Raw genomic sequence first — 27508 nt, 5'->3', positions numbered from 1 at the left:
GAATATCAACACAAGACTCATTTTTGGGTTACCAATATTTTTGTCTAAGTGGCAAAGTGCCATATCTGAATTTACATGTAAATAATCGATTAAACTTAAATAACTTAATATACTCGTAATAAAATCAATAAATTTATTTTTATAATTATATAGCATACAAAACAGAATTTATAGAATTTTCAAAATCAGGGTAATTTGGTCACATTAAATCGTCGATACAATTCAAATGATACGAAATATTCGTTTATGGTTGCGTGAGGCGTGATATGCATACACGTAAAACTTGAATGCCTTTCTCCTCCATGCCGAAACATGATTCTCATGTTCTATTTTATAAATAATCTTAAACACGAGTCACATTATTTCTGAAATACATGTAAATGTAAAATCTAAAGTCATTGTTCTGAAATAAAGTTTCTCATATTTCATTATAGATTCTCTTCAATACAAGTAACATCATATCCCATGTTCAAACAATAAATCAAATTCAAACATATGAAACTCTAAAACTAACATGTCGAATCATCACTTTAATCATTCAAATTAAAAACAAAATAAAAAGTTAAACTGTAGTAAATTTTATTTATTGCAATACAAAGTAGAAGTATATTACAAACACAAAAACACATTCATTATTTAATCACAAAAAACAAGCCTCCGCTGTCCCGACCGGAAATCTCAATCGCCTTCACCTCCGGCTTCTTGACCTCCGCCTTTGGCACGGTGACCGTCAGCACCCCATTCTCCATGCCGGCCTTCACCTTCTCCTGTCAAACCCTAGAAGACACAATTCAAGGAAAGAATCAAGGAAAGAAATAAATCTATTTTAGGAGAATATCAATTAGTGATTATACCTAGAATAGATTGATATGTTTCCAAATATACTTGTATTTCTCTCCTATAAAAAGAGATCATTGTATACAATGTAAAACACACACAAATACAGAAATAAGAGAATCATAAACTTTGTTCTCTGCAATTCACCATGCCTAGCCTTTTATCCCTTATCCCTCTCGGTTACCATCTTCAAGATGGTATCAGAGCAGGTTATTAAGGTGGGGACTCAGAGAGAGTTCATCACTGTCCCAAGGCTACATTTCCCGACCGTCTGTCCTTAACCCTGTGAGCAAACAAAATGTCAGAAACCACCGAGAGTTCAAACACAGATCCACATAACACAAACACTTCAAACCAAACCAATTTTCCACCAGATTTCGCGGCACAATTTGCCGAATTCCTGAAATTTAAGAAATTTTCATCAGGACAGAGCTCGAAAAACCCCTCAACCCAGCAAGAATCGCTGGGGGAAGTAACCATCAAAACAAAACTCGACGGGAACAACTATCCCCTATGGGCCAACCTGATGAAGAGGGCTATTGGCGGTAAAGGGCTGACCTCTCACATAATAGGAGTTTCAGACCCCGAACCGCCGATAACCGACCCAAATTACTCGAGGTGGCAGCAGAGAGATCACTGCACCTTCAATTGGATTATCAACAACATCGAATCCGACCTTATAAACGAAGTTTCTCAATACGCGACCGCCAAGGACCTTTGGGAGGGCCTGGCAATCACGTATGGCAGCGGGAGAGATCCATTTCAGGTGTACGACCTACACAGACAATGTATGACGATCAAACAAGGAGGAATGACCTTGGAAGCATTGTGGCAAAAATTACAGGATCTGTGGATATCCATAGACGCCCGAGATCCAAGCACGATTGACCATCCTCCGTCAATCGAGAAAGACAATCAACGGACCCAAAGGATGAGGGTGTATCAGTTTCTTACCGCACTCGATGAACGGTATGAATCAATCAAGAAGGAGATCATCAACAAAGAGCCATTACTGACTCCTCAAGAGGCATACGCGATGGTGAGGCGCAATGCCGACAATGCGCGAATATTGAAACCTACCGAACAACCAGGCTCCGGAATTGAAGCGGGATTGATCGTATTCGACCGCAACAGGACCAGTCAGCCTCCACCGCCACCACCGGCGCCGTCCCGGTATCCATCCAATCACCGCAAAGGCGACGAATATAAAAGCAAATTGTTTTGTAGCCATTGCGGAGGAAAGAGGCATACAAAAGATACCTGCTTCCACATTCATGGGTATCCCGAATGGTGGGATGAAATGAAGAAATCCAAGCTCTAGAGGGCGAATCGCGGCGGACCGAGGGCATCGGCATCAGCAGCAGCGGCGGTCGGAGGCCAAGCCGCCTACTCCGAGCACGCGGCGGGTGGCTTCGGTACTCCAACCACCACCGGAAATTATGGCGGACGCGGGGAGGAGAAAGCCGTGGCCACTGTCATGGCGGCGAGAGTGCAGATTGGAGGAGAAGCAAACGCGGCGGACCCGTCTAGGGTTTGGAGTTAAGGTAAAAGGGGGTTCTCTCATTTGAACCCTCCAAGTTCTGCCAAATCACGTTTTTTACCCCATCCCCATAGACTTATTGTTTCCAGCCCCAAAACTCCTCACATATTGCACCCCGTACCCCACTTCGAAAATAACTCCTCTAAACTCCCCAAAATTCCTCATAAACACATTCCAACCCCTAAACCTTGTGAAAATATTGTGATACATCCCACAATAAAATGCCAAAATTCCTTTGAAGCCTTGGCCATGCCATCTACCTCAGAAATAGGAGAAAAGAATAAAAATTGGATTTTTGATTGTGGTGCAACTGACACAATGTCTTTTGATATGTCTGATTTTGAAAGTATTTCCAAGTCAAATAAAACCCATGTTCAAACTGCGAGTGGAGATCTGGCACCTGTTCAGGGGGCGGGAACCATTACTATCTCCCAAACCCTTCGACTCTCGAATTGCTTATTTGTTCCGTCACTATCTCACAAATTATTGTCAGTTAGTCATGCGACTAAAGAATTGAACTGCAAGTTACTAATGCAACCTCGTTTCTGTTTACTGCAGGATACCCAAACGGGGACGATAGTTGGGCGTGGCACTGAACGACACGGACTGTACTATGTGGATGAGGTGGCCCATCAGAGTACTGCGTTGCTGTCTCACGGACTGACCGATAAGCAGGCTTGGCTTTGGCATCGCCGGTTAGGGCACCCAACTATAGGATATTTCCGTCTGCTTTTTCCCAAGTTGAATTCTTCTTTTACCTTTAATTGTGAAACATGTTTTTTGGCCAAAAGCCATAGACATTCGTTTAAGTTAAATAATACTAGAGTGAAAACTCCCTTTTCATTAATTCATTCGGATGTGTGGGGTCCTGCACCTGTTACTGGGGGATCGGGCTTTCGCTATTTTTTGTTGTTTGTTGATGATTATACACGCATGACTTGGGTTTATTTCTTAAAAAAAAAATCTGAAGTTTTTGACAAGTTCACCCAATTCTATACCTTCGTACAAACTCAATACAAACATAATATCCAAATCCTTCGATCCGATAATGGGGGGGAGTTTGTCAATTCTAAAATGCAGTCTTTCTTCACTGAAAATGGATTAGTCCACCAAACCACCTGTCCACATACTCCTGAATAGAATGGGGTAGCAGAATGGAAAAACCGATATATTCTAGAAGTCACACGAGCCTTCCTAATCGAATCCCGAATCCCAAAATCTTTTTGGCCAAAAGCCGTAGCCACTGCTGCCTACCTTCTAAATCGTCTCCCTACCAAAATCCTGGACTTCAAAACACCTTTGGACATCCTATCTGCCCAAGCCACTATCCCATCATCTCTTCATCTAGAACCTAGGATATTTGGGTGCTCCGTCTTTGTCCATATTCTCAAACACGAGCGGTCTAAATTTTCCCCTTGTGCTGTTAAATGTGTTTTCCTAGGGTATGGCCGGAATCAAAAGGGCTACAGATGCTATGATCCTAAAACAAGAACCATGTATACCACCATGAACTGCGACTTTGTTGAGGGATAATACTTCTATAGCCAACCTAGCGGTCAGGGGGAGAGTCGACCAGAAATTCTGGAAAATGACTCACTAGGTTGGCTACCGACACCAATACCCGAACCTACACCTACACCCGTACCCGAACCTACACCTACACCAATACCCGAGCCTACACCAAACCAGGAAGAGAATCACAACAGTTAGGGGGGGGGAAACTTGACGAGTCCAAGTCAACCTGTTCTAAACGTCGGTCCACCAGAGACAGTTAGCGGTAACCCCGGGCCGTCAAGTTCTAATGTGCAGGACGAGGAGTTCGGCGACACCTCGCTATCTACCCCGGTCAGGGATCCTGAGGTAAATAGTCATAACTCTGGAAATATTACTCCTGTGGAAGAAACTAATAGTGACAGGGAGAATGAGGAAATTGAGGAACAAGCAGACATGGGTTATGAGTTACCGCTAAGGAGTACGAGAGGCGTTCCTCCTCGGCGATACTCTCCAGACTGGAAAGGACGAAAGTCCCAATATTCTGTAACTAATCTTGTGTAGGGACATCTCACAGAAATGGCTAGAGCTTTTGAAGCTGCCCTCTATGAGGATGAGATTCCTCAATCCTTTGAGGAGGCGATGAAACACAAACATTGGAGGAAGGCAATGAAGAAAGAGATAGATGCCTTAATAAAGAATGGAACATGGGAGAAGTGTACTCTACCAAAGGGAAAGAAGCCAGTAGGATGTCGATGGGTCTTCACAATCAAAAGACGAGTAGATGGTTCAATCGAGAGGTACAAAGCACGACTGGTGGCTAAGATATACACTCAGGTCTATGGAGTGGATTATGCAGAGACGTTCTCTCTGGTAGCCAAGCTAAATACAGTTAGAACATTGTTGTCTATAGCTGCATCTAGAGATTGGCCTTTACATCAGCTGGATGTCACTAACGCCTTTTTACATGGAGAGTTGGAAGAAAATAAGGAAGTCTACATGGAAGCCCCACCAGGTTTTCTTGGAGAATTCGGAGACGGACAAGTGTGCAGATTGAGGAAAACCTTGTATGGACTAAAACAGTCTCCCCGGATATGGTTTGGGAGATTCTGCCAGGCAATGTTCAAGCATGAGTATGAACAAAGCCACTCTGACCACACATTGTTCATTAAGAAGAAGGACGACAAGGTGACATGTCTGATCATCTATGTGGACGACAAGATTATCACAGGAGACGATGAAGAGGAAATCAAGAATCTGAAGGAGAATCTATCTAAGGAGTTCGAGATGAAAGAGTTGGGGGCACTGAAATATTTCCTTGGAATCGAAGTCTTGAGATCGAAGAAGGGAATCTTCCTTAGACAGAAGAAGTACGTACTGGATTTACTAGCAGAGACTGGTTTACTAGATTGCAAGCCCTCAGATATTCCTATGGTACCCAACCATGGATTGAAGATAGAAGAAGAAGCAAAGCTAGCAGACCGGGAGAAGTATCAACGATTGGTGGGAAAGTTGATCTATCTCTCACATACTTGACCAGATATTATCTATGCAGTTGGTATAGTCAGTTAGTTTATGCACAAACCGCAAGAAGACCATATGGAGGCTGCCTTGAAGATTGTAAGATATCTGAAGGGGACTGTAGGATACGGAGTACTCCTAGAAAAATGAGGAGATTTGGAGGTTCATGGATACACTGACGCTGAATGGGCAAGCAATCCAGTTGACAGGAAATCTACGGGAGGATACTTCACGTTCGTAGGGGGAAACCTGGTCACTTGGAGAAGCAAGAAACAAAAGGTCGTTGCCTTATCTAGTGCGGAAGTAGAGTTTCGAGGAATCAAGAGTGGTTTAACGGAGATTATGTGGTTGCGGAGGTTGCTTACGGAGATAGGATTTCCTCCAACACAGAAGAGTCAGTTATTCTGCGACAACAAGGTGGCGATCAGTATTTCAGAAAATCCAGTGCAACATGACAAGACTAAGCATGTGGAAGTAGATCGACATTTCATTAAGGAGAACCTAGAAAAATGAGTCATAGAATTTTCTTTTGTGAGGTCAGATGATCAGCTGGCAAACATCTTAACCAAAGCTGTGAATTCTAAAGTGTTCAAAGAAGTTCTTGGCAAGTTGAGCATCGGAGATGCCGCGACTCAACTTGAGGGGGAGTGTCAAACCCTAAAAGACACAATTCAAGGAAAGAATCAAGGAAAGAAATAAATCTATTTTAGGAGAATACCAAATAGTGATCATACCTAGAATAGATTGATATGTTTCCAAATATACTTCTATTTCTCTCCTATAAAAGGAGATCATTGTATACAATGCAATACACACAAAAATACAGAAATAAGAGTTCATAAACATTGTTCTCTGCAATTCACCATGTCTAGCCTTTTATCCCTTATCCCTCTCGATTACCATCTTCAAGACCTCCATCATCACATTCTCCGGGAGGCGGAAGCGGCGCAGGAACTTTCCACAGCTCCTCTCGATGCGGTGCCACGTGTCGTTCTTCTCCTCCTTGTCGCGGCTGCGCTCGCCGCTTATCTGGAGCACATTCCCGTCCTCCACCTTCCTCAGCCCGGGCAGGTCCGCCTTGAACTCGTGCGCCTCCGCCGTCTCCTTCCAGTCGGTGAGTGCCGCCGCAAACTGCTACGCCTCGTCGCCGCGGAATGGGCACCACAGGTCGCCGGAGAATGGGTCGATTGCGCCGCTCTGCCGCCCGAAGATGCTTGGGATCAAAGACATTTTTTTTATGTTTTGATTTGATGTTGAGATTGAGATATGTTTGAATAATGAATTTTTGATGTTCGAATTTGATGAGTGATTTTTAAGGAGGGAGATTGTGGTATTTATATACCACGAGGATCTCCTACTCCACATTTCCTACTCCACATTCACAACAAAATAAAATGGACCCACGTCACTTATTAAAATTGCTCATATTTATACTATTATTTTATTTTATTGTAAGTGTGTGGAGCAGGAGTGGAGTAGGAGATCCGCATTGATTTATATCATCAAAATAAAATGGACCGGCATCACTTATTAAAATTACTCATGTTTATATTATTATTTTATTTTATTTTATTGTAAGTGTGTGGAGTAGGAGTGGAGTAGGAGATCCACATTGATTTATATATATGTGCAGCTTTAGATTTGTTTGATTTAAAAATTAGTTGTGTGGAGAAGTTTAGAGAGTTCAAGAACATGTGAGATAGTAACATTTATCTCAAATACAAAAAGAATTCTCTCGAATAATTCAAGTTCAACTAATTAATCTCTGATTAATCAAGGGATAATGACTTATAAAATTGAAAATTTGGTCATAATTTGGAGTTTCTTATGTACTTTAAAATTTATCCTAAAGTCTATGTTGGGTATCGGTGGTGCACACCCGAACTCAACATTAGTATGAATTGTCCGCTTTGGGCAAAGCCCTCACGATTTTGCTCTTGGGGTACTCCCCAAAAGGCCTCATACTAATGGAGTTGTGGTAGCCCATTTATATGCTTGCAAAGCTCGTTCATTCTCCGATGTGGGATATGGTTTGCTCTACCATAGTCTATAATCACTATGTTCTAAATATAAGAAATTCAAATGGGTGTAATTGAGTGACATGTAACTATATATTGGAAAATGGTAACTGGAATTATCTTAAAAAAGGTAAAGAAACTAATTGGGCTCAATCATACCAAGAGTGGATTCTCGCATTGTTCTAAAGTAGGCCCTTTTAATTGGGCTCAAATGCTGAAAATAATTCGATAAAAGTAGGATGATTTTAATGCAATAATTTATTAAATTTATTAAATTTATTACTATTACTACTGACGATAATGCATAATTTGGAAATGTGTAATGCTAATGTGTAGGCGTACGCATATCCAATATGCTGAATGTCGACAACATACTGTTTTAACTTTTCGCAATAGAATATAGGTGTTAATGACACGTGGCATGATAATACTATGTAATAAGGGGAATTTCCGCAATTTGATTATTCATTTGAAACAAAATTTAGGATTCCAGAAGTTTATCCCATATTCCAATTCCAGATAGGGTGAATCTAGATATATCGACTGTTACTACATGGGCACGTGTCCGTTTCGCTTGTTAGAATATTTATTGGTGATTAATTCATAATCATGTGATCTATATTTATTACTCAATTGAGAAAAACGAATGCTATATATCTACACTTCTACAGTGTCACCAATACAAGAATGGTATCATATTGAAGCACTAATCCTTTTGCATCAATTAACACACTCTCTATAAATGCATCAAACACTTGAGAATATTGTATGTTTCCACCACCAAAACCTCTTCTTGTAGCCATTGCAGTGAGATTATGAACACAAGGAGGTATCGCCCCAGATAAATCATTACTTGAAATATCCAATATTTGGAGAGTGTTTAAGTGACATATACTTGAAGGAATGTCACCACTAAATTTATTGGAGCTCAAGACAAGAATCATCAAATTGGAGAAGCTTGTTCCAATCCATGTTGGCATTTTCCCAACAAGGTTATTGCCACCAAGATCAAACTTCATTAGTTTGGTGCAATTTTGTATTGACAAAGGTACTTGTCCAGAGAAATTGTTTCCATCAAGATTCAATGATAACAAACTAGACAAAGACCCTATAGAGCCAGGGATTCTTCCAAACAACAAGTTGTTACCTAGATTGATGTATTCCAAAGAAGACCATTTCATCCAACAATTTGGAATCTCCCCACTTACCAAATTGTTTACCAAATGGAGAATCTTCATTATATTAGTACTATCACTTGTGGCATCACATAGAAAGTGTGACAAACTGCCTGAGAAAGAATCGTTGGAAAGATCCAACTCCAATGTATCATATGATACCTGAGGCAACGAGCCACTAAATCGATTGGAACTCAAATAAACATGACGATAATAAGGAAAAACAAGGCGATTTCCCCATGGTTTAAAATCCGGGATTTCTCCATGAAAATGGTTGTGAGAAAGGTTGAGTGAAATCACATCCCAAACCCATCTTGGAACTTCACCAGAATGCCCAGTATCAGATAATCAAGAACTAAAACATTCTTACAATGTAGTTGAATCCATGAGGGTATCTCAGAAACTGTCCCAAGATTCCATGAACCAAGGCCAATCTCCTCAAGTGGGAAAGGTGGAATCCAATCCGGGCTCACTTTCAAAGTAAAGTTGTTGCCAGATGCAAACAAGTACTTCAGTTTAGTGAGTTTTTCGAAGCGAGTCTCGTTCACAACTCCTTCCATCATATTACGCCCGAATGCAAGACTTCTCAACTTCGAAAGCTGCCCTATGCTCACTGGCAACTCTCCTCTCTGTTTGTTGAATCCCAGCCATAATCTCCTTAGGCGCGATAATTTACCTAAACTGTTACGAATACTCCGGATATTGAGTTCTTGGTGAGATCAAGAAACCTTCAATTCTTGAACTCACCAAACTGATCCGTCAAGTGACCAGACAGTTTATTCTGCCTCAAGCGCAATATCACGACTGCTTCTAAGAAGCAGCTGGACATATTTTCAAATAAACGAGATACATTCCCTTCCAGTCTGTTACCAGACAAGTCCAATACTCGCATCATGCACAGACTACCAGTCTCTCTTGGTATTTCTCCCGAAATCACATTGTATCTCAAATCATAAGTGTCAAGAGACGTTAGATTCGCTACGTGTTTTGAAATCGCACCGTTCAAGAAATTGTTTCCTAGATACACAAACTCCAGACCATGGCATGAGTAAATCCAATCCGGAATCGGGGAGCTGAGTTTATTCCATGAGAGATCAATGTGTTGCAATTTGGTTGCATTGCTAGTAGATGGAATATTGCCTTCGAAATAGTTTCGACTCATATCAAGAAACAGAAGGCTACCTTGTCTGAAAATTCACCTTGCAATGGAAAAGGAGGCAATCTCATATTCTCATTCCTAGAGAGATCAAGAAAGGTTAGAGAAGTGACATTCACATGATCAATTCTAGGTGAGAGAAGCTTGCAGCCACGAAGATGCAGCTCAACCAAACGAGGAAGAGCGTTGATGATTTCCAACCACTTGTTATCCCTTCCGATGTCGACGAAGTTCATGTTGAGATGCTTCAAACGGACTAAACCAGACAGCCATTCGAGCCCATGCACTTTCTGGCCAGAAACTTCTAGAACCAAAGTGCGTAGGTTCGAAAGATTCCCTATCGTCGGAGGAATCTTTCCGTGGAATCCTGCGTTGGAGAGATTGAGATACTCGAGATTCTTGAGTAAAGCTATGGATGAAGGGATTGATCCTTGGAAGCTGTTTTGGCTGAGATCAAGATATGTGAGGTGCTTGAGATCAAGAAGAGTGGAGGGATTTAGCTTGCCGTGTAAGGATTGGGAACGGAGATGGAGGCGATGAACGTGGCCGGTTAGATTGCTGCAAACGACGCCGTTCCATGAGAAGCAGTTGGAGTTGGTGGTGTTCCATGAGGAGAGGGTGTGGTTGGTGATTTTTAAGGATTGCTTCATGGTTAGATTGCTTCATGGAGTTGGTGGTGTTCCAAAATATTTAGTTTAACTTGAAGCTCATAAACCATGGTTTCTGAAATTGTTTCTTGAATATGGTGATTCTGTCAAGATATAATTTAATTAACCATGGTAAGAACTATTATGAAGACTAGATTCATATTGTGAGCAAGATACAATTTAATTATACGTAGATAACTAACACTGAATCATCTCCGTCCTTTGTTAAGTTTCATCATTGTATCCCACATCGAATATACAAACAATGATATGAGAAATAATTTATAAAAGTCTCCCTAATATGCAGAATTCAACTAAGTAGATGTGCAATGAGCACAAAACGAATTATTCTTGTGATTGTAGACTCCCAACAAATTAGTCAATATTTATCACTACAATTACTGATGATTGAATGCATAATCTAGAAATGCTTTATACTCCTATGTAGTAGAGACTTTCCATTTAGTTTTTTCAGTTACTAATCGATAATACCATTATAGAATCACTAGAGAGCACAAATAAACATTGCATAAACTCATCTGAAAAAAAATGCGAATGTTCTCAATCAATTTGAGTGAGTAGAGATTCACGTTTAGAGTCATTCAGATGTTTAGTGAGCAGTATAAAAAAGAGAAAAATATACTCCCTCTGTCCCATAAAAATATGGGCATTGGGTATGGCACGAGAATTAAGACAAAATTGGTAAAGTAAGAGAGAGAAGGAGAATGATATGGAAGTACGAGAGTAAATGAGAATAATAGTTAAAGTAGTATTAGTGGATAGTAAGACTTACATTATTAAATTGTAGTAATAACTTTTCAAAAATGGAATGCATATATATTTTTTAGGACGGACGACAACGGAAAGTGCACAAGTGATTTTCAGTGTATTTTTTTTCAGATACTAAATTTAAAGTATCACAAATTTTTAAATATTCATGAGTTTTTGTAAATTACTAATGGTTTCTGTATAACTGTTTCATGAAATATGAGAACATAAAGTTTAAATACATAAAAAAAGAATCACAAAAAAGAATTAATAATTACACGTCATTTTTATAAATAAAGAAATGGATGGCAAAAATAAACACGTGTTAAGACTTGATTGGCCGTCGCCACGGCCAACATACGTGACATACGAGTTCTTCTCTAGAAACAACTTTTAAAATCTCGAATCCTCCATAACATTCTCCCTAACACTATATTATTCTAGCAAATAATTTAAAATTCATAAATTCACCATTTCATGACATATAAATAGCTTGCACCTCCACTTCACCGATCAACAACATCAGAAACACTTTGAGCATCATTTCATAGTAATTCACTCTCACAAATCATCAATCACAATGTCGCTCATCCCCAGCTTCTTCGGCCGCCGCAGCTCCGACCCATTCTCCCTCGACCTCTTAGACCCATTCCGCGACTGGCCCGTCGCCTCCTCCGGCCACGAGACGTCGCAGTTCGCGGCGACTCGGGTGGACTGGAAGGAGACGCCGGAGGCCCACGTGTTCAAGGCCGATGTCCCCGGCCTCAAGAAGGAGGAGGTGAAGGTGGAGGTGGAGGAAGGGAACGTCCTCCAGATTAGCGGCGAGCGCAGCCGCGAGAAGGAGGAGAAGAACGACACGTGGCACCGCGTGGAGAGGAGCTCTGGGAAGTTCCTGCGACGCTTCCGCCTCCCGGAGAATGCGAAGGTTGATCAGGTGAAGGCGAGTATGGAGAACGGGGTGCTGACGGTGACTGTGCCGAAGCAGGAAGTCAAGAAGCCTGAGGTTAAGTCTATTGATATCTCAGGTTGATAAGTGTGGTTGGAATTTGAATAAGCATATGTATGAATTTTTATTTAAAAAAGAGTGTGTGTTTTATTTTGTAATCGTGTTTGGATATGTATTGAGTCGAATGTGCAATGAAGAAGAGAAATGAAATAGAGTACTCGTACTATGTTTTATGTGGTTGGAGTTTTTAATTTGATATGAAAGAATTTTTATATGATTTTTTTTGTAAGGATCGTATCTACAAGATTCATTGATTATTGGGAATTTCTTTGCTAGTAATTTGATGAGGTAATAGATCCATTACAACAAACACAAGATGCAAGAACTTAGTAGTAAATCTAGTAGATCCATTACAACAAACACAAGATGCAAGAACTTGGTAGTAAAGCTAGTACTCCTAGATTATGAGTCAGTGAATTTTGGGTAATATGTTGGGTCAAAACATATGTGCCACAACCCTATTAGAACTATTATTTGAAGGATTATATTAAAGCATGGTTAGTAATTAATACCGGTATGGTCCAAGTTTATATGAATATCTTAATCATAGGCTAGCATATTTTCGTTAATTTCGGAGAAACTATTTTTAGACTATAAGACAAGAACTAATGGGAAATTTATGTAGAAAAAGAACAAGCTATAGTTTATATAGAAAACTATTCCTTCCGTCTCATAAAAATATGGGTAATGAGTATGACGTCCGCAGGGGAGTAGCGCACGCCCGCAGAGGCGTAGCGCAGTTGGCAACGGAGGGGCAGATCTTGCTGCAATGAGCTTGGGTTCGAATCCCACTGCTGTCGTGTAGTTGCTTCCATCTCTCATGCACATGTGTAGTTGCTTCCATCTCTCAGGCACAAGTGTGAGGCTTTGGGAGATAGGCTTCTGGCAGCCAGTGGGTTAAGACCTCTCCCTTAACGGACTACTGCGTACCCTGATTGAACCCCCTCACATGTTGTCGGGCCGGAGTGTGGGGGCCGCTAAGGCGACAGAATCGCCTTTTGCTGTAATGGGTAATGAGTATGACACTAGAATTAAGATAAATTTGGTAACGTAAGAGAGAGAATGTGAATGGTATGGTAAAGTAAGAGAGATGAATAAATTTAGTAACGTAAGAGAAAGAATGTGAATGGTATGGTAACGTAAGAGAGATGAGGAGAATAGTAGTTAAAGTAGTGTTAGTGGATAGTGAGACTTATATTATTAAATTGATATAATTTTTCAAAAATTGAATACACATATTTTTAGAGGATGCACTAAAATAGAAATTGCACATATTTTTATAGAACAAATAGAGTATATATTTTAAGCCATATATTAAATGCAATAACGACAAAATGGTATAGGCGTATAGCAATATGTTATGCATCTACTGAGTGTCACGTGTGTGATTCTGTTCCAATTTGATCACATCACTTGCCAGTTCCTTCAGAAAGGAAAACACTAAGAGCATCCACAACCGTGCTCTTGCCAGCGGCACGGTTATGGGCCCGGGCAGTACTATTCATGCATGCTCTCTGGCAAGAGCACAACACCCACAATTGTGCTCTTCCGCAAGGACAAACATAATTAATTTAATATTCAATTAAACATAAATATTTCCATAATACTAAAATTCATTAAAAAAACATAAATAATATTACAAATGACAAATAAAATAAAAAACGACATAATTAAAATTCTAAAAATTAAAAATTACATAATTAAAATACTAAAAATTAAAAAAACCACTACTCGTTGCCGAATTTCGCCCACATGTGTTTGATTAGGTCTTCTTGTAGCTGAATGTGGGTTCGGGTATCGCGCATTGTGTGCCTTGTCTCGATCCTCTGGCCAACCGTCGTATGCTCACCTCGTCGTGGGGGAGACCTCGCTGTTGAGCTTCCGGCTTCATCCTCGTCGTAGAAGCTAGCCGCCCTTGGCCCTTCGTCGGCTATAATCATGTTGTGTAAGATAATACACGTGAACATGATGTCGGCGATATTATTCACGTACCACAGCCGAGCCGGGGCCTTCACAATGTTAAATCGGGCTTGAAGGACCCCGAAGGCTCATTCAACGTCTTTCCGCGCGGACTCTTGACGCTGCTCAAAAAGAACCCGCCTCGGGTCGTGCGGGTTGTGGAGCGTCTTCACGAACGTCGACCACCTTGGGTAGATACCATCGGCGAGATAGTAACCCATGTGGTATGTATTTCCGTTGATGGTGAAGTCGATCGACGATGCTACACCATTCATCACATCATTGAAGAGTGGTGAAGAATAGAGCACGTTCAAGTCGTTGTTGGCTCCGGCAACGCCGAAATATGCATGCCAAATCCATAGGCGGTAGTCGGCGACCGCCTCAAGGATAAGTGTTGGGCCGCCGCCTTTGTGACCGCTTAAGTGTTGCCCCCTCCAAGCATTCGGGCAATTCTTCCATCTCCAATGCATGCAGTCAATGCTGCCAAGCATTCCGGGGAAGCCATGGACTGATCGTGAAGACGCAGCAACCGTTGGCAATCATCGGTGCTGGGTGCCCGAAGGAATTCATCCCCGAAAGCTGAACGAACGCCCTCGCAAAAATTCTTTAGACAAAGGATTCCAGTGGACTCACCGATATGCAAATACTCGTCAAGATGTCGGTCGTTTGCCCAGTAGCGAGTTGTCGGATGACACACGTACACTTCTGCAACAGCGTGATACTTTGCCGGCCGGCTGCATCTTGACCTGTTTGGAAGAATTCAACACGTGCGGACAATGTGTTGACAATTCGCATGAACAAGCGCTTTGACATGCGAAAACGGCGCCTGAAGTAATCTGTCGGAAACCGCGGCTGGTCGGCAAAGTAGTCGGCAACGAGCCTTTCGTGGGCTCCCTCCCGGTCACGATGGATGTAGCGCCGATTTGATCTGGTTCGTTGAGGAGGAGGAGCGGGGGTATTCGCCGCGACATATCCTTCGTAAGCGGCACGATGTTGTTCGTAGTATTCTTGTTCTTCGCGTTCCGCTTCCGCCATAATATGGGTAAAATCCATTTGAGGTTTTGAATGAGGGATGAATGTGTTGATAGTTTGTATGAGAATTTTAAGAATGAGAGATGAATGGGAGATGAATTGATGTGATAAATGGATGATGAATGTGTGTATTTATAGATGATTTTGGGGGGGGGGAATAAAAAAAAACTAAAAAAAAGTCAGAAAAAATGGGGAAAAAACGGCCATATTTTTGGGATTTGGAATATTTTTTTTAATCATTTTATATAATTTAAAAATGATTTTTTTTAAAAAAAATAATAATTCAAAGGCAACGGCTATGCCGTTGCCCAATCAAAAGCCGCCACGTCGCCTGCTCGCTGGCACGGCGCGAGAGCAGCGGCGGCGGTCCTCGTCCTCGCCGCTGGCACGGGCGGCGGCCTTCACTCCCACCCCGTTGTGGATGCTCTAATGTAGTTGTAGCACTCTAAACCCTAAACACTAATGTAGTACTCCTACCTAACGTTTGTTTTTATTATTTTATCATTTTCGATTTTGTTAATTTACAATGAACTTACGGTTAAATTTGAAAATGTACTCTCTCTCATTTACATGTGTCTGTATTTTAGTAATTTGGACAGTTCAACTTTTTGAAAATCTCATTTTCAAGTGAGAATTTTGATTGGTCATTTTCTTTTTAAATAGTGGTACCACGTACTTGTTGGACTCAACTTAATCCAACTACACCTTATATCGAACAAAAATGAAAAAAATTCTCCGTTTGGGAATATGGAATTTGAGGGTGTGGAATTGGAATGAGAGTATAATTTAAATCCAATGTTTGGGTAACGATTTAAAGTTTATATGTCAATTAGATAATTGGAATTCCACATATATCCATCGCGTGCATACACACACTAACACTATATATAAAATACCCACTCTGCACACATAATATACACAATATACTTACACAGCACACAAGCATAAATGTGTATTACTGTATATATTATATGTGTATACACAAATTCTTCAAATTCAATTTACCAAACATAGAATCTGATTTTAATTCAATTTCAGAGAATTATAATTCCAATTTCATGTACCAAATAAACTCTAAATAATTTTAAATAGCCGGACATCCCAAAACTAAGAAATAAGACATTATTTCATGAATTAGATTGCAAAAGCATATAAGTGTACGAGATTCCCTCACACAAAAGTCCAAAACTATTGACATATATCAACCAAGAAAAAAAGAGCCATTAATTGAGATCTACAAGTATATTCCCAACTCCATTAGTATCACTTAATTTAATCAAGTATACTACTCCATTAAACACTGCTTGCCTAATAGTATCCACAGTGGGACGGATGTCCCGGTGGATATCCCGACGGACTTCCCAAAAATACCTCATGCCACGTCATAAGGACATCCCACTGCACAATGACGGACATCCCCAAGGACCTCCCGACCGACATCCACAATAATAAAAATTCACCAATTCACCAAATTAAACAATTTACGGAATTAAAATTTCGACACGAATACGGACGGAGAAAGTGCAATGATAATTTCATTAAATAAAAAAATAAAAAAGTACATTTCAACAAAAAAAAAGGTCTAAATATGGGCTTGTCGTTGGCGTATGTCGGCAAATACACGGACTCGATCAGCCTCTTCATGGGGTATCCCCATACGTACATTGGCGGTGGCCACGCCGTGGCTTGGACCGGCAGCATCAACATCATCATTGACCCAATCAGTAAGTGTTGGACCTTCATCTTTGACAATCATGTTGTGTATGATAATACATGCGTAAATGATATCAGCGATGCTGTCAATATACCACAGCCGTGATGCACCCTTCACTGCCGCCCATCAAGCCTGGAGCACACCAAATGCCAGCTCCACATCCTTGCTCGCTGCCTCCTGACGACCCGCAAAATATATCTTCTTTTCGTCTGTTGCCCATCTGATCGTCTTCACAAAGATATGCAACATAAGGTATATCCCATCCGCCAAATAATAGCCCATATTGTGCTGGTTGTCGTTGGTGACGAAACTGACGGCCGGACCAACGCCCATGCACTGGTCGTTGAAAAGGGGCGACGACTGGAGGACGTTGATGTCGTTGTTCGACCCGGCTACTCCAAAATACGCATGCCAAATCCACAGCCGGTAGTCAGCTACCGCTTCAAGGATCATTGTGGGATTCTTGCCCTTGAAGCCGGTAGAGAACACCCATTTCCAGGCGGCGAGGCAATTCTTCCACCTCCAATGCATACAATCTATGCTGCCCAACATTCCTGAAAACCCGTGCTGACTCATGTGCATATCCATCAGAGCCTGGCAATCTTCGGGGGTAGGCTTCCGAAGATACCTATCCCCGAATATCTCCCTAACGACCTCACAAAAATACTTCAGACATTCGCGGGCAGTCGTCTCGCCGATGTGGAGGTACCCATCGAACATGTCGGATGCACCTCTGTATGCCAGCTGCCTGATTAGGGTAGTGCATTCTGTATAGGCGTGTGACCGGGTTTACCAACCGCATCCCCTCTCATCTTAAAATACTCGTATCGACGCTCTAAAGTGCCCACGATACGCAGAAATAGCGGACGATGTATCCTAAAATATTGCCGGAACATGTTCTCCCCAAACCACGGCTCCGGACTGAAGTTGTCCTCATACAACTGACGGTGTGCAGCGATGTGGTCCCGGGGTACTATAGTTCCACGATGGATGGGTCGAGGTACCACCGGCTGCTGCTGCTGCTTCAAGGCCGCTTGTATCGCGCGATTTATCGCCCATAAATGCGACTACTAATAGTGGACGGAGGGAGTATATTCTTACGTATTTATTCATTTCTATTTTGTTTAATATGTTTTGTTTGCATATTTTATGGAAGCGGCGATAATTGTAAGCTACATTTATCTTTTAAAAAAAAAGTAAAGCTCCAAAATATAATGTCATCAAATAATCAAATGGAAAAAAATAGTAGTACTTACTAATTATTCAAAGAACCACAAAATACCTTACTCTAAAAAAAAACTAAACCTTTAGCTAAAGATCCATTAATCACCTCTAAGTTAGGTGTGAATTTGAAATCATCAACATAAAACGACAACATCACAGCCAAATAAATTCGGTAGTAGTATAAAGAAGTTAGCAAAAACTAGAATTACACTCTAATTAAATTACGAGCAAAAAGATTAGAGAAAAAGAATACCTATATACTATAATGATTAGACATTAGTAGTACTACTATTATTTCTCATTAAACACTATCAGAGATTCAAAATTCAATTTGAATTTCAATATTGCAACGTACTTCACTTCATTAGGAGGAGCATACCCCCCTCAAAATTTCCCTTATACTAATAAAAGAGTATTAATTCAATTTATCTTATTTTCTCTTTATATATTTTACTTACTCAACACAGTGTTTTATCGTAAAAATATGTTCCGCGTGGGATAAAGGAAACTACAAAATAAATCACTCATGCACACTAAACACCTTTAGCAATAAATCAACTAATTTTGCTCAAAGATAGGTCTAAACAACCCTTTTTTAGTCTAATAAACTCAATAGTACAAAGTTCACAAAAACTAGATCTCAGAGTTAAACACTAGGAAAAAACACTTAATCAAGGAAAAAGAATGCTTCTATATATATCATAGTTAATATACCGTTTCTCATTAAACACAATCTATTGATAACCTAAACTTCATAACATAGTATTTTCCAAACTCACATCCAAACTATTGATGAATCTAATTCAGATAAAAATGAAGACAAACTGACACACTGGAAAAGGAAAGAGATGGACTTATTGGTCACCAGCGTCCCGGGAATGGAGAACCTCCTCCGGCGACGTGACATCCCAGCCTTCTGCAGAGTCGAAGACGTCAACGATCCCGGCTTCCAATCCATCAAAACAGAGACCAAAAGAACAGCTCAAGCCACCGCTCTCATACTCAACACATTCGAAGATTTAGAAGGTCCAATCCTCGATCAAATCCGCACACATTCCCAATCTCTACTCCATCGGCCCCTTACACTCCCATTTGAAAGCATTAAACTGAAAGCAAAAGGAATCGAATCATCACATCATTCTAGTAGCTTCTGGAAGGAAGACAACACCTGCATTGCCTGGTTAGATTCTCAACCTCCCAAATCTGTGATATATGTGAGCTTTGGGAGTATCACAATGTTGACAAAAGATGAATTGTTGGAGTTTTGGTATGGTTTGGTTAATAGTGGGTATAGATTCTTGTGGGTGATAGACCGGATTCGGTTATCGGGGATGGAAACGAGATCCCGGTTGAGATTGAAGAAGGTACGAGGTTGAGGGGGTTGATGGTGGAATGGGTCCCACAAGAGTTAGTTCTAGGGCATGAGTCGGTTGGGGCGTTTTTCACGCACAGTGGATGGAATTCGACTCTGGAAGGTATAGTGATTGGGGTCCCGATGCTATGCTGGCCTTATGAAGGTTCTTCGTATATGAATTTGAATCGATTGATTGAGTTCTTGAAGTCTACGGTTTTATGAAGGTTTTAATCAATTTAATCCATCATCTATATGTTGGATGATCATGGAAACGAATTGTAGTGTATATTGTTATTCATAAGGGCGTGTTTGATTGGTACGATAGCCATAGATATAGCCTGCTATCTAGGTTCTATGTAGTTTTTGGTTGGTATGATATCTATATCTCTAAGTCCGAAAAAAGTGAAAAGCCCGTCTCGGCCCGGTGGACTATCCAGAAATTTGGTAATACACTATCTCACAAAAAACCTCTGATAATAAGCTTTTTGTCCATGATAGTCATAACTACCCTCCTTTCTCTCTCTGCAACATTCTTCTCTCACCCACTCTCACTTCCACTTTCTCTCTTCTGTAATTCCCTCTTCCTCTCACCCTCTCTCTACCTTATCAAGAAGACCACAGTGCTTCCATCCAGTGGCGGAACCAGCTAAGGCCAAGCCCCTCCAGCAGGGGCTTAGCCGGTGCCGTCGACCATTTTCATAAAGAGGAGTCGAAGCGGTGGAGAATGGGCTGAACGAGAAAATGGGGCAAGAGGGAGGGAGGGAGGGAGGGAGAGTTAGGAGTGGGAAATGAGACAAATTGCATAATGGATTTTGGGTATACAGTATACTGTTGGAACTTGGGAATTGAGATTCATTTCATTAGATATTTAATACTCCTACTAAATATCGTGAGTCATTTAATTTTATGCAATTTTTGTAGTAATATTTTATTAAATATATTAAGATGTATATAAGTAAGCTTTAATTATGTGCCTTAAGAATAATCAAATCAATTTTGCTGTAATTAATAATAATATTTATCAATCAATCGTGAGTCATTTAATTTATTTAAATAATCAATTATATAATTAAAGTAATTACAAAAATAGATATTTAAGATGTATAAAAGAAATTGAATATAAAAGGGTAATTTTGTCCTTACAATTTTATATCTACAAAACTAATTTGTGTATCAAACAACATTTTAAAAAGACTATCTTGACACTATCTTATTTTCGGTCCGAAAATACTATCTCTATCTAGTTTTCTTGCACTATACTCTCATACCAATCAATCGCACCCTAAGTTGCAATTTGGATGGATCAAACAAGATTTGCTTTGTTAACAATGCTACATGAGAATCTAGTATACATTTTAGAAGGAGCGAAATTAATAGAAGTGAATAAACGAGATGTACATATAGTTATTTCATTTTAATAATATTTAATTTTATAAATCAAAATTAAAAAATCTCAAACCACGTCGTTTGATATCGTCTTTTTCTTCTAAAACGAATTCTGCAAATTTGGTAACAGTCAATGAATTTCCTATTGGTTGACAAATTTCCAAGAAATCTCAAAATTCTATTTAGTTTCATAAATTTGGTATTAGCTACTTGTCATGATATTTTTTAATTGTCCCGCGATAAAAAAAATTCAATTTTTGCAATTATGACACGATAGAAAGTCCAGTAGCCTATGTATCTTAGAACTGTACACATGGCACATACGTGTCTCAATCTGATATTTCAATTTTTTGCAATTTTCATATAAAGTAAATTCTGGTGGCCTATATGTCATGAATTATCTAGGGTGGAAAATATTAAATTGATGATGATATAGGTAGTCAGTAGATGCCGACTAATGCCATTAATTTATTAAACATAAACTTCAAAATTGACTAGACCCTCAACTTTAAATAAGTAAATAGTCGTAATAATTTTTACTATATATTTCGAGTAAAAGCAAGATTTTTTTAAAAAAAAAGTTTCTTATTAACATCTCACACACACATTACACAATTTATTACATCGTCGTTTTACTCTATTAACATCAAATACATGAAATTAGAAATTCTGTTGAGATGATTATTCACTTAACCAGAGATATCAATAGCCTTAACTTCAGGTTTCTTCACTTCCTCCTTGGGCACAGTCACCGTGAGCACCCCATTCTCCATCGCCGCCTTCACCTGCTCCAGCTTGGCATTCTCCGGCAGCCTAAAGCGGCGGCAGAACTTGCCGCTGCTCCTCTCGATGCGGTGCCACTTGTCATTCTTCTCCTCCTGCTCTTTGCTCCTCTCTCCACTAATTTGCAGAATTCCACCATCTTCAACCTCAACCTTAACTTCTTCCTTCTTCAATCCGGGAACATCAACCTTGAAGAGATGTGCCTCCGGCGTCTCTTTCCAGTCGATGCGAGCGTTGGCCACCGCGCTGGTTTCACGGGCGGAGGAGGGAAAGTTGGTGGAGAGAGGAAAGCCTACGAAGGGATCCCACACATCCAGGGAGAAAGGGTCGAACACGTTGCTGCGGTTGCCAAAGAAGCTTGGGATCAGAGACATTTTGAAGAATTGATAGTTGGATTTGATTATTGAAGAAGTTGTCGGAATTTGATGATAATCTATCGTCAAGTGAACATGTCATTTATAGCAGCTAGTGATCATTCTAGATAATTCTAGTAATATCTGCGAATTGCAAATTTTATCAGTTTAGATCGGGAGATTCTGGACAATTCTCGGATGTTCGGTTCATAGTTATCACAAAATTGGCTTTCGTATCAGCATATTTATTTTTAGACCATGAAGAGTAAGGCCCGTTTGATGAGCCCATCTTTTAATTTATTCACATATTTAACGATGTAAATTGTTGGAGTAATATATAATATTCCAATCGTCTGACATTAGGGTCTGATTGTTAATTTTATTTCATCCCATATTAGAGTCCCAATTTTTTTTTATAAACAATCATCTCAAATTTCACCAACTTCTTTCTAATTATATTTTATTATAAAATTAATATATAAAATATGACTCTTATTATATTATATCAACATTATATTTTTCATACATTTCTTATAATTTGTATTAGCCTTAATTGGAACTCTTAAAATATGGAACAATGAAGAAGTAATCATTTTACATATGTTTCAAGTCATGATTCTTTTATACATTTTTCCTCGGGAATGATCATGATCTAGTGGCTCAGATGCCAAATTTCTCATATTCAACTACGATAGTTGCTTCCATAGTTTTTGACAATAACAATTGATTTGCTTTGCAAACTGATTATCATAAACACAAAAGGAGAATTTTAAGAGAATATAAATTCAATCGATCCAAAATATCTTAAATTGACTATTTTTATAGTTAAATCCGAATCCGAGTGAACCGAAAAGTTTGCAATATTGAGCAGCTTTTAAAAAAATTCTAAAAGTCCCGAATATTGCTGAATGCTTAAAATAGTTAATGTGTATCGACTAAGAAATATTTAAGTAAATTATTACTCGTATTAGAATAAATAGATGCATCTGGAAACGACTAGCTAAATCATGAGTTCCATATTTCTATACCAACCTCGACTCTTCGAGAATCACCAGAATTCTCTCCTCGCGCTATAAATTATCCTCCTCCTTCACCCAATTCCCTCTCAAACAATCCGAGTTATACAAATTTCCTCATCAATCAAACATTTGCACACATAAATTCAAAAATGTCTCTGATTCCGAGCTTCTTCGGGCGCCGCAGCAGCAACGTCTTCGACCCATTTTCTCTTGATGTGTGGGATCCCTTTCAGGACTTTCCTCTCTCCAACAACTTCCCCTCCTCCGCCCGTGAAACCACGGCGGTGGCCAGCGCCCGCATCGATTGGAAGGAGACGCCGGAGGCCCATCTATTCAAGGTCGATGTTCCCGGATTGAAGAAGGAAGAAGTTAAGGTTGAGGTTGAAGATGGTGGCATTCTGCAAATTAGTGGAGAGAGGAGCAAAGAGCAGGAGGAGAAGAATGACAAGTGGCACCGCATCGAGAGGAGCAGCGGCAAGTTCTGCCGCCGCTTTAGGCTGCCGGAGAATGCCAAGCTGGAGCAGGTGAAGGCGGCGATGGAGAATGGGGTGCTCACGGTGACAGTGCCAAAGGAGGAAGTCAAGAAGCCTGAAGTGAAGGCTATTGATATCTCTGGTTAAGTGGAAAATTTGGTGCCTGAGTTTTCGTTGATTTTCAGTTTGTGAAGATTGATGTTTGTTGTTTGTGTGTCTTCTTTTTAATTTCAACGTAAACTATCCTCAGAGAGTTGTATAATATTGTTAAATAAACAGAGTGTTCTGATGTAATATTTGAACTTTTTATCCTCAACAACATCTAATACAGTACATATTACTATAAGTTTAAAAGTCTTCTTTTAAACAAATCGCATTCTTAATTTAGCAACATAAAAAGTTTGTTTGCCCAATTTCTGAAAGTTGCATCAAACTCATTGGTACATATCAGATATGAAGTGGAGTAAGATGAAATTATTTTATCTTTTAGGACAGTCTTAAAACACTAGTGGGATAATATTTTTTGGCTTAAATAGTATAATCCACTCCACTAATACTTCCACGAGTGATAATACAAGTGACAATACAACTTTTCTTAATTAGGAGTAATCTGACCTTACAATCTACTAGTAAAGCATAACCCTAAACAAGATCCATTCTAGGAACATACAGGATCAGAGCAGATTCATTTTAGATCAAACAAGATTAGTACTCAAAGATTAATATTCCTTCTGTTTCTTCATACTCCTTCTGTTCCATAATAGTGGAGTAATTTTGCTATTTTAGTACTTCATTTATCCCATGCTACTTGCACATTTCATTTTTAAACTGTTCCAAATTATTTGCACTATTTCTATTTTAATTAAGATATTACAGTCTAGTGTGTCCCTTATTAAGTGTTGTCTTATTATATTTAAAATTCTAATTTAATTACACTAATTACTAATGTTTAAATTTACGCCGTCAAAGTGAAAAATGCGAGTAGCATGGGACGGAGGGAGTACGTTCTATAGTAGTGAAATCATTTTCTTTTATAGTAAGAGCATCCGCAACCCTATCCTAGTTCCAGGCCCCAAGTTCTATCCACGTCATCATTTCCCTAATTTTCTGCGCTAGACCACAACTCCCACAACCTTGCAAGCCTCATCTAAATCCCATTCGGGCCTCAACTATTAAATTAAATTGTTCGCAACTACAAGCTATTTTACTCGTAACATAAAAAACGTTGAATAATTATAACACGGAAAATTCATTCTTCATTCGAAAATTGAAATTACAAACATTAAAACATACCCCATTCGTTCCATGTTAATTGAGTCATTTTACTATTTTGAAAAATTTCATGTTAATTGAATCTTTTTATTTTTGGCAAAAAAGTGAACCCCTATCTTACTTTATTCTATTTTCTTCTCATAGTACTTTATTCTCTTTTACTTTATTCACTGTGCACTTAATACAATATTCTTAATCTTCATGGCGAAAAAAGCACCTCTAGACAAGGAATACTTCCATCACCGCGGAACGAAGGGAGTAGCTTAGTTGCTTTTCTATTTTGAAAAGTTTCTTTATAATTAAATCATTTTTATATACTATAAAAATAATTAACTCACTTCTCTTTTCTACTTCATTCTTTCTCTTTATACTTTATTAATATTTCAATTTTATTTTCTCTACTTTTTTATCTTACTTTATTACCTACCCACTTTAATATACTAAACATTCATTCTTAAACTTTATCTCAGAAATTATAAGTCTCTCATGTTTGACACTTTCCATTTATACAAACATAAGAATTTTGTATTCCTTTGCTTGATTAAATTAATATTTGAATAAGTGATATCATGTTCAGACACTTTCCATTTAAATGAAAAGATACTCCCTCAGTTATCGTATCCCAAATTTTTATTTTGAGATATCCCTTATTAATCATTCTACTTTATTTGTACTATTTCAGGCATGGTTCTCAACTCTTCATGTTGTACAAATCACTCTACTCTTCATGTTGTACAAATCACTCTACTCATACTATTATTGAATTAATATATAAACAACCAACCAACATTCACAATTTATTTTCTCTTATATATTCCATTTATTAAAATCCAGCAGGATCAAATGGATGACGGTGAGAGTATTTAAAAGGTTAATTTTTCCCTTTTCGTTTATCTCGCGTTTAACTTGCTCATTAGTTTATGTGTTACTTTAAAACCAAAATTGGCTATTGAATTTTATCTTGAATTCAACTCGCACGTAAAACCAAAATTGGCTATTGAATTTTATCTTGAATTCAACTCGCACGTAACCGAATTCACTTGTAAATTTTACTTTAAAAAGCTAAATTTGAATTGAATACTTTTCATTACTCAAGACAGACTAAGTTGGGCTTAACTAATGTTTTCATTAAATTTTATATATTGATATTATTTAATGTTTAAACTTAAGATGGATATATTAAGTGATACTCCCCCCGTCCCCCAAATTTTGTCACAGTTTGATCGGACACGAGTTTTAAGAAATGTAATGAAAAGTGGGTTGAAAAGTTGTTAGGATGTGGGTCCTACTTTCAAAGTATTAGTTTTATAATGAAATGTGAGTGATAATAAGTTACTGGAATGTTGAGTCTATTAATAAAAATGGTAAAAAGTGAAACGTGACAAATTTTGTGGGACAGACGGAAATGGAAAACGTGACAAAACTTCAGGGACGGAGGGAGTATTATTTAATTTTTAAATAATATCTCAATATTCAAGTATCGTTATTGACTGTGATATTAATTTTTACAAATATATATATCTTAAAAATATTAAAATTCTTTAATTATAAAATGTTGAAGAAGGAACTATTCTAGCATGTCTCAAAATTAATTGATAATATTGAAAGTCAAATTATATTTAGAAAATTCGTCAAAAATATATAGTAAAGATATTTATTAAAAATATGAGTATGCGATAAGTTTATTAAAAATATATCAGGTATTCATCTGAAAAAATTTGAAAATAGTAAAAAAAAATTCGACTGATATTAACTCGTAGTTGGCGGACTTTAAATGATATTTTCAAAGTTCACGAACTTAAAATGATATTTTGACAAAGTTCGGAAAGTAAAAAAGATGTTCCTCTAAAATTTAACCAACAAATATATGCCAGAACTAAGAGAATTACCCTCCAGTTTGGGCTGTTTTGAAATGGGCCCAAATTTATAATTCTATTCCTAATAGTAGAGAAACCAGAGACGTGTAGAAAGTGGCAGCAGAATCTAGAACCTCCCCCTCCATTTCTATCCCAAAACAGAGCATTCCAGAATCCGCACGAAACGGCTCGATTTCTCCTCTGATTATTATAAATTCTCCTCCTCCTTCATCCCGATTCATCATCACAAATCTCAAGCCTCACATCAATCAATCAATTGCATACATAAATTCTGTGATTAGAAGCAAAAATGTCTCTGATTCCGAGCTTCTTCGGGCGCCGCAGCAGCAACGTCTTCGATCCATTCTCCCTGGATGTATGGGATCCCTTTCAGGACTTTCCTCTCTCCACCAACCTCCCCTCCTCGGCGCGTGAAACCACGGCGGTAGCCAATGCCCGAATCGACTGGAAGGAGACGCCGGAGGCCCATCTATTCAAGGTTGATGTTCCCGGATTGAAGAAGGAAGAAGTGAAGGTTGAGGTTGAAGATGGTGGCATTCTGCAAATCAGTGGAGAGAGAAGCAAGGAGCAGGAGGAGAAGAATGACAAGTGGCACCGCATTGAGAGGAGCAGCGGCAAGTTCTGCCGCCGCTTCAGGCTGCCGGAGAATGCCAAGCTTGAGCAGGTGAAGGCGGCCATGGAGAATGGGGTGCTCACGGTTACTCTTCCGAAAGAGGAAGTGAAGAAGCATGAAGTGAAGGCTATTGACATCTCTGGTTAATCACATATCAACTGTTGGTTTTCTTGCTTCTCTGTATCCATAATCCATCCACGAAATAATGAAGTTGTGTAATGTAATTTCTTATGATCAAAGAGTGATATTGATGAAATTTTAATACATCCACCACCTTTTTATTTTTGTAA

The 27508-nt window shown here is 39.1% G+C and overlaps 5 protein-coding genes and 1 pseudogene across 5 annotated transcripts; 3 read left to right on the top strand and 3 right to left on the bottom strand.

Moving 5' to 3' along the window:
• Positions 1 to 632: 632 nt before the first annotated feature.
• Positions 633 to 6619, bottom strand: LOC121760902 (annotated as a pseudogene).
• Positions 6620 to 8072: 1453 nt separating this feature from the next.
• On the bottom strand, positions 8073 to 9142 carry LOC121760901 (receptor-like protein EIX2). The gene is made up of 2 exons (XM_042156494.1): positions 8953 to 9142; positions 8073 to 8902 (listed from the first exon to the last, which is right to left on the bottom strand). The coding sequence occupies exons 1-2, from the start codon at positions 9140 to 9142 to the stop codon at positions 8073 to 8075; spliced, it is 1020 nt and encodes a 339-aa protein (XP_042012428.1).
• A 2489-nt stretch (positions 9143 to 11631) lies between these two features.
• Positions 11632 to 12388, top strand: LOC121761466 (17.3 kDa class I heat shock protein-like). The gene has a single exon (XM_042157111.1). It carries the CDS (start codon positions 11734 to 11736, stop codon positions 12181 to 12183), a length of 450 nt encoding a protein of 149 aa, XP_042013045.1. The 5' UTR covers positions 11632 to 11733; the 3' UTR covers positions 12184 to 12388.
• An 8823-nt stretch (positions 12389 to 21211) lies between these two features.
• LOC121761486 (18.2 kDa class I heat shock protein-like) lies at positions 21212 to 22029 on the bottom strand. The gene has a single exon (XM_042157130.1). The coding sequence runs from the start codon at positions 21983 to 21985 to the stop codon at positions 21518 to 21520; it is 468 nt and encodes a 155-aa protein (XP_042013064.1). The 5' UTR covers positions 21986 to 22029; the 3' UTR covers positions 21212 to 21517.
• Positions 22030 to 23030: 1001 nt separating this feature from the next.
• On the top strand, positions 23031 to 23802 carry LOC121761368 (18.2 kDa class I heat shock protein-like). Its single transcript, XM_042157027.1, has one exon. The coding sequence runs from the start codon at positions 23133 to 23135 to the stop codon at positions 23601 to 23603; it is 471 nt and encodes a 156-aa protein (XP_042012961.1). The 5' UTR covers positions 23031 to 23132; the 3' UTR covers positions 23604 to 23802.
• Positions 23803 to 26750: 2948 nt separating this feature from the next.
• Positions 26751 to 27508, top strand: LOC121760272 (17.8 kDa class I heat shock protein-like). The gene has a single exon (XM_042155920.1). The coding sequence runs from the start codon at positions 26895 to 26897 to the stop codon at positions 27363 to 27365; it is 471 nt and encodes a 156-aa protein (XP_042011854.1). The 5' UTR covers positions 26751 to 26894; the 3' UTR covers positions 27366 to 27508.

Source organism: Salvia splendens, chromosome 13, assembly GCF_004379255.2.
Source record: "Salvia splendens isolate huo1 chromosome 13, SspV2, whole genome shotgun sequence".
NCBI classification, from domain to species: Eukaryota; Viridiplantae; Streptophyta; class Magnoliopsida; order Lamiales; family Lamiaceae; genus Salvia; species Salvia splendens.
Note: the sequence above shows the minus strand (reverse complement) of the source record. Positions and strands in the feature narration are given on the sequence as shown.

Coding starts and splice junctions, on each gene's coding strand:
- LOC121760901 (XM_042156494.1), bottom strand. CDS start 9,142: ATGGAAGGAGTTGTGAACGAGACTCGCTTCGAAAAACTCACTAAACTG. Junction 8,903..8,952: donor CTCATGGATTCAACTACATT/GTAAGAATGTTT, acceptor ATTCTGGTGAAG/TTCCAAGATGGGTTTGGGAT.
- LOC121761466 (XM_042157111.1), top strand. CDS start 11,734: ATGTCGCTCATCCCCAGCTTCTTCGGCCGCCGCAGCTCCGACCCATTC.
- LOC121761486 (XM_042157130.1), bottom strand. CDS start 21,985: ATGTCTCTGATCCCAAGCTTCTTTGGCAACCGCAGCAACGTGTTCGAC.
- LOC121761368 (XM_042157027.1), top strand. CDS start 23,133: ATGTCTCTGATTCCGAGCTTCTTCGGGCGCCGCAGCAGCAACGTCTTC.
- LOC121760272 (XM_042155920.1), top strand. CDS start 26,895: ATGTCTCTGATTCCGAGCTTCTTCGGGCGCCGCAGCAGCAACGTCTTC.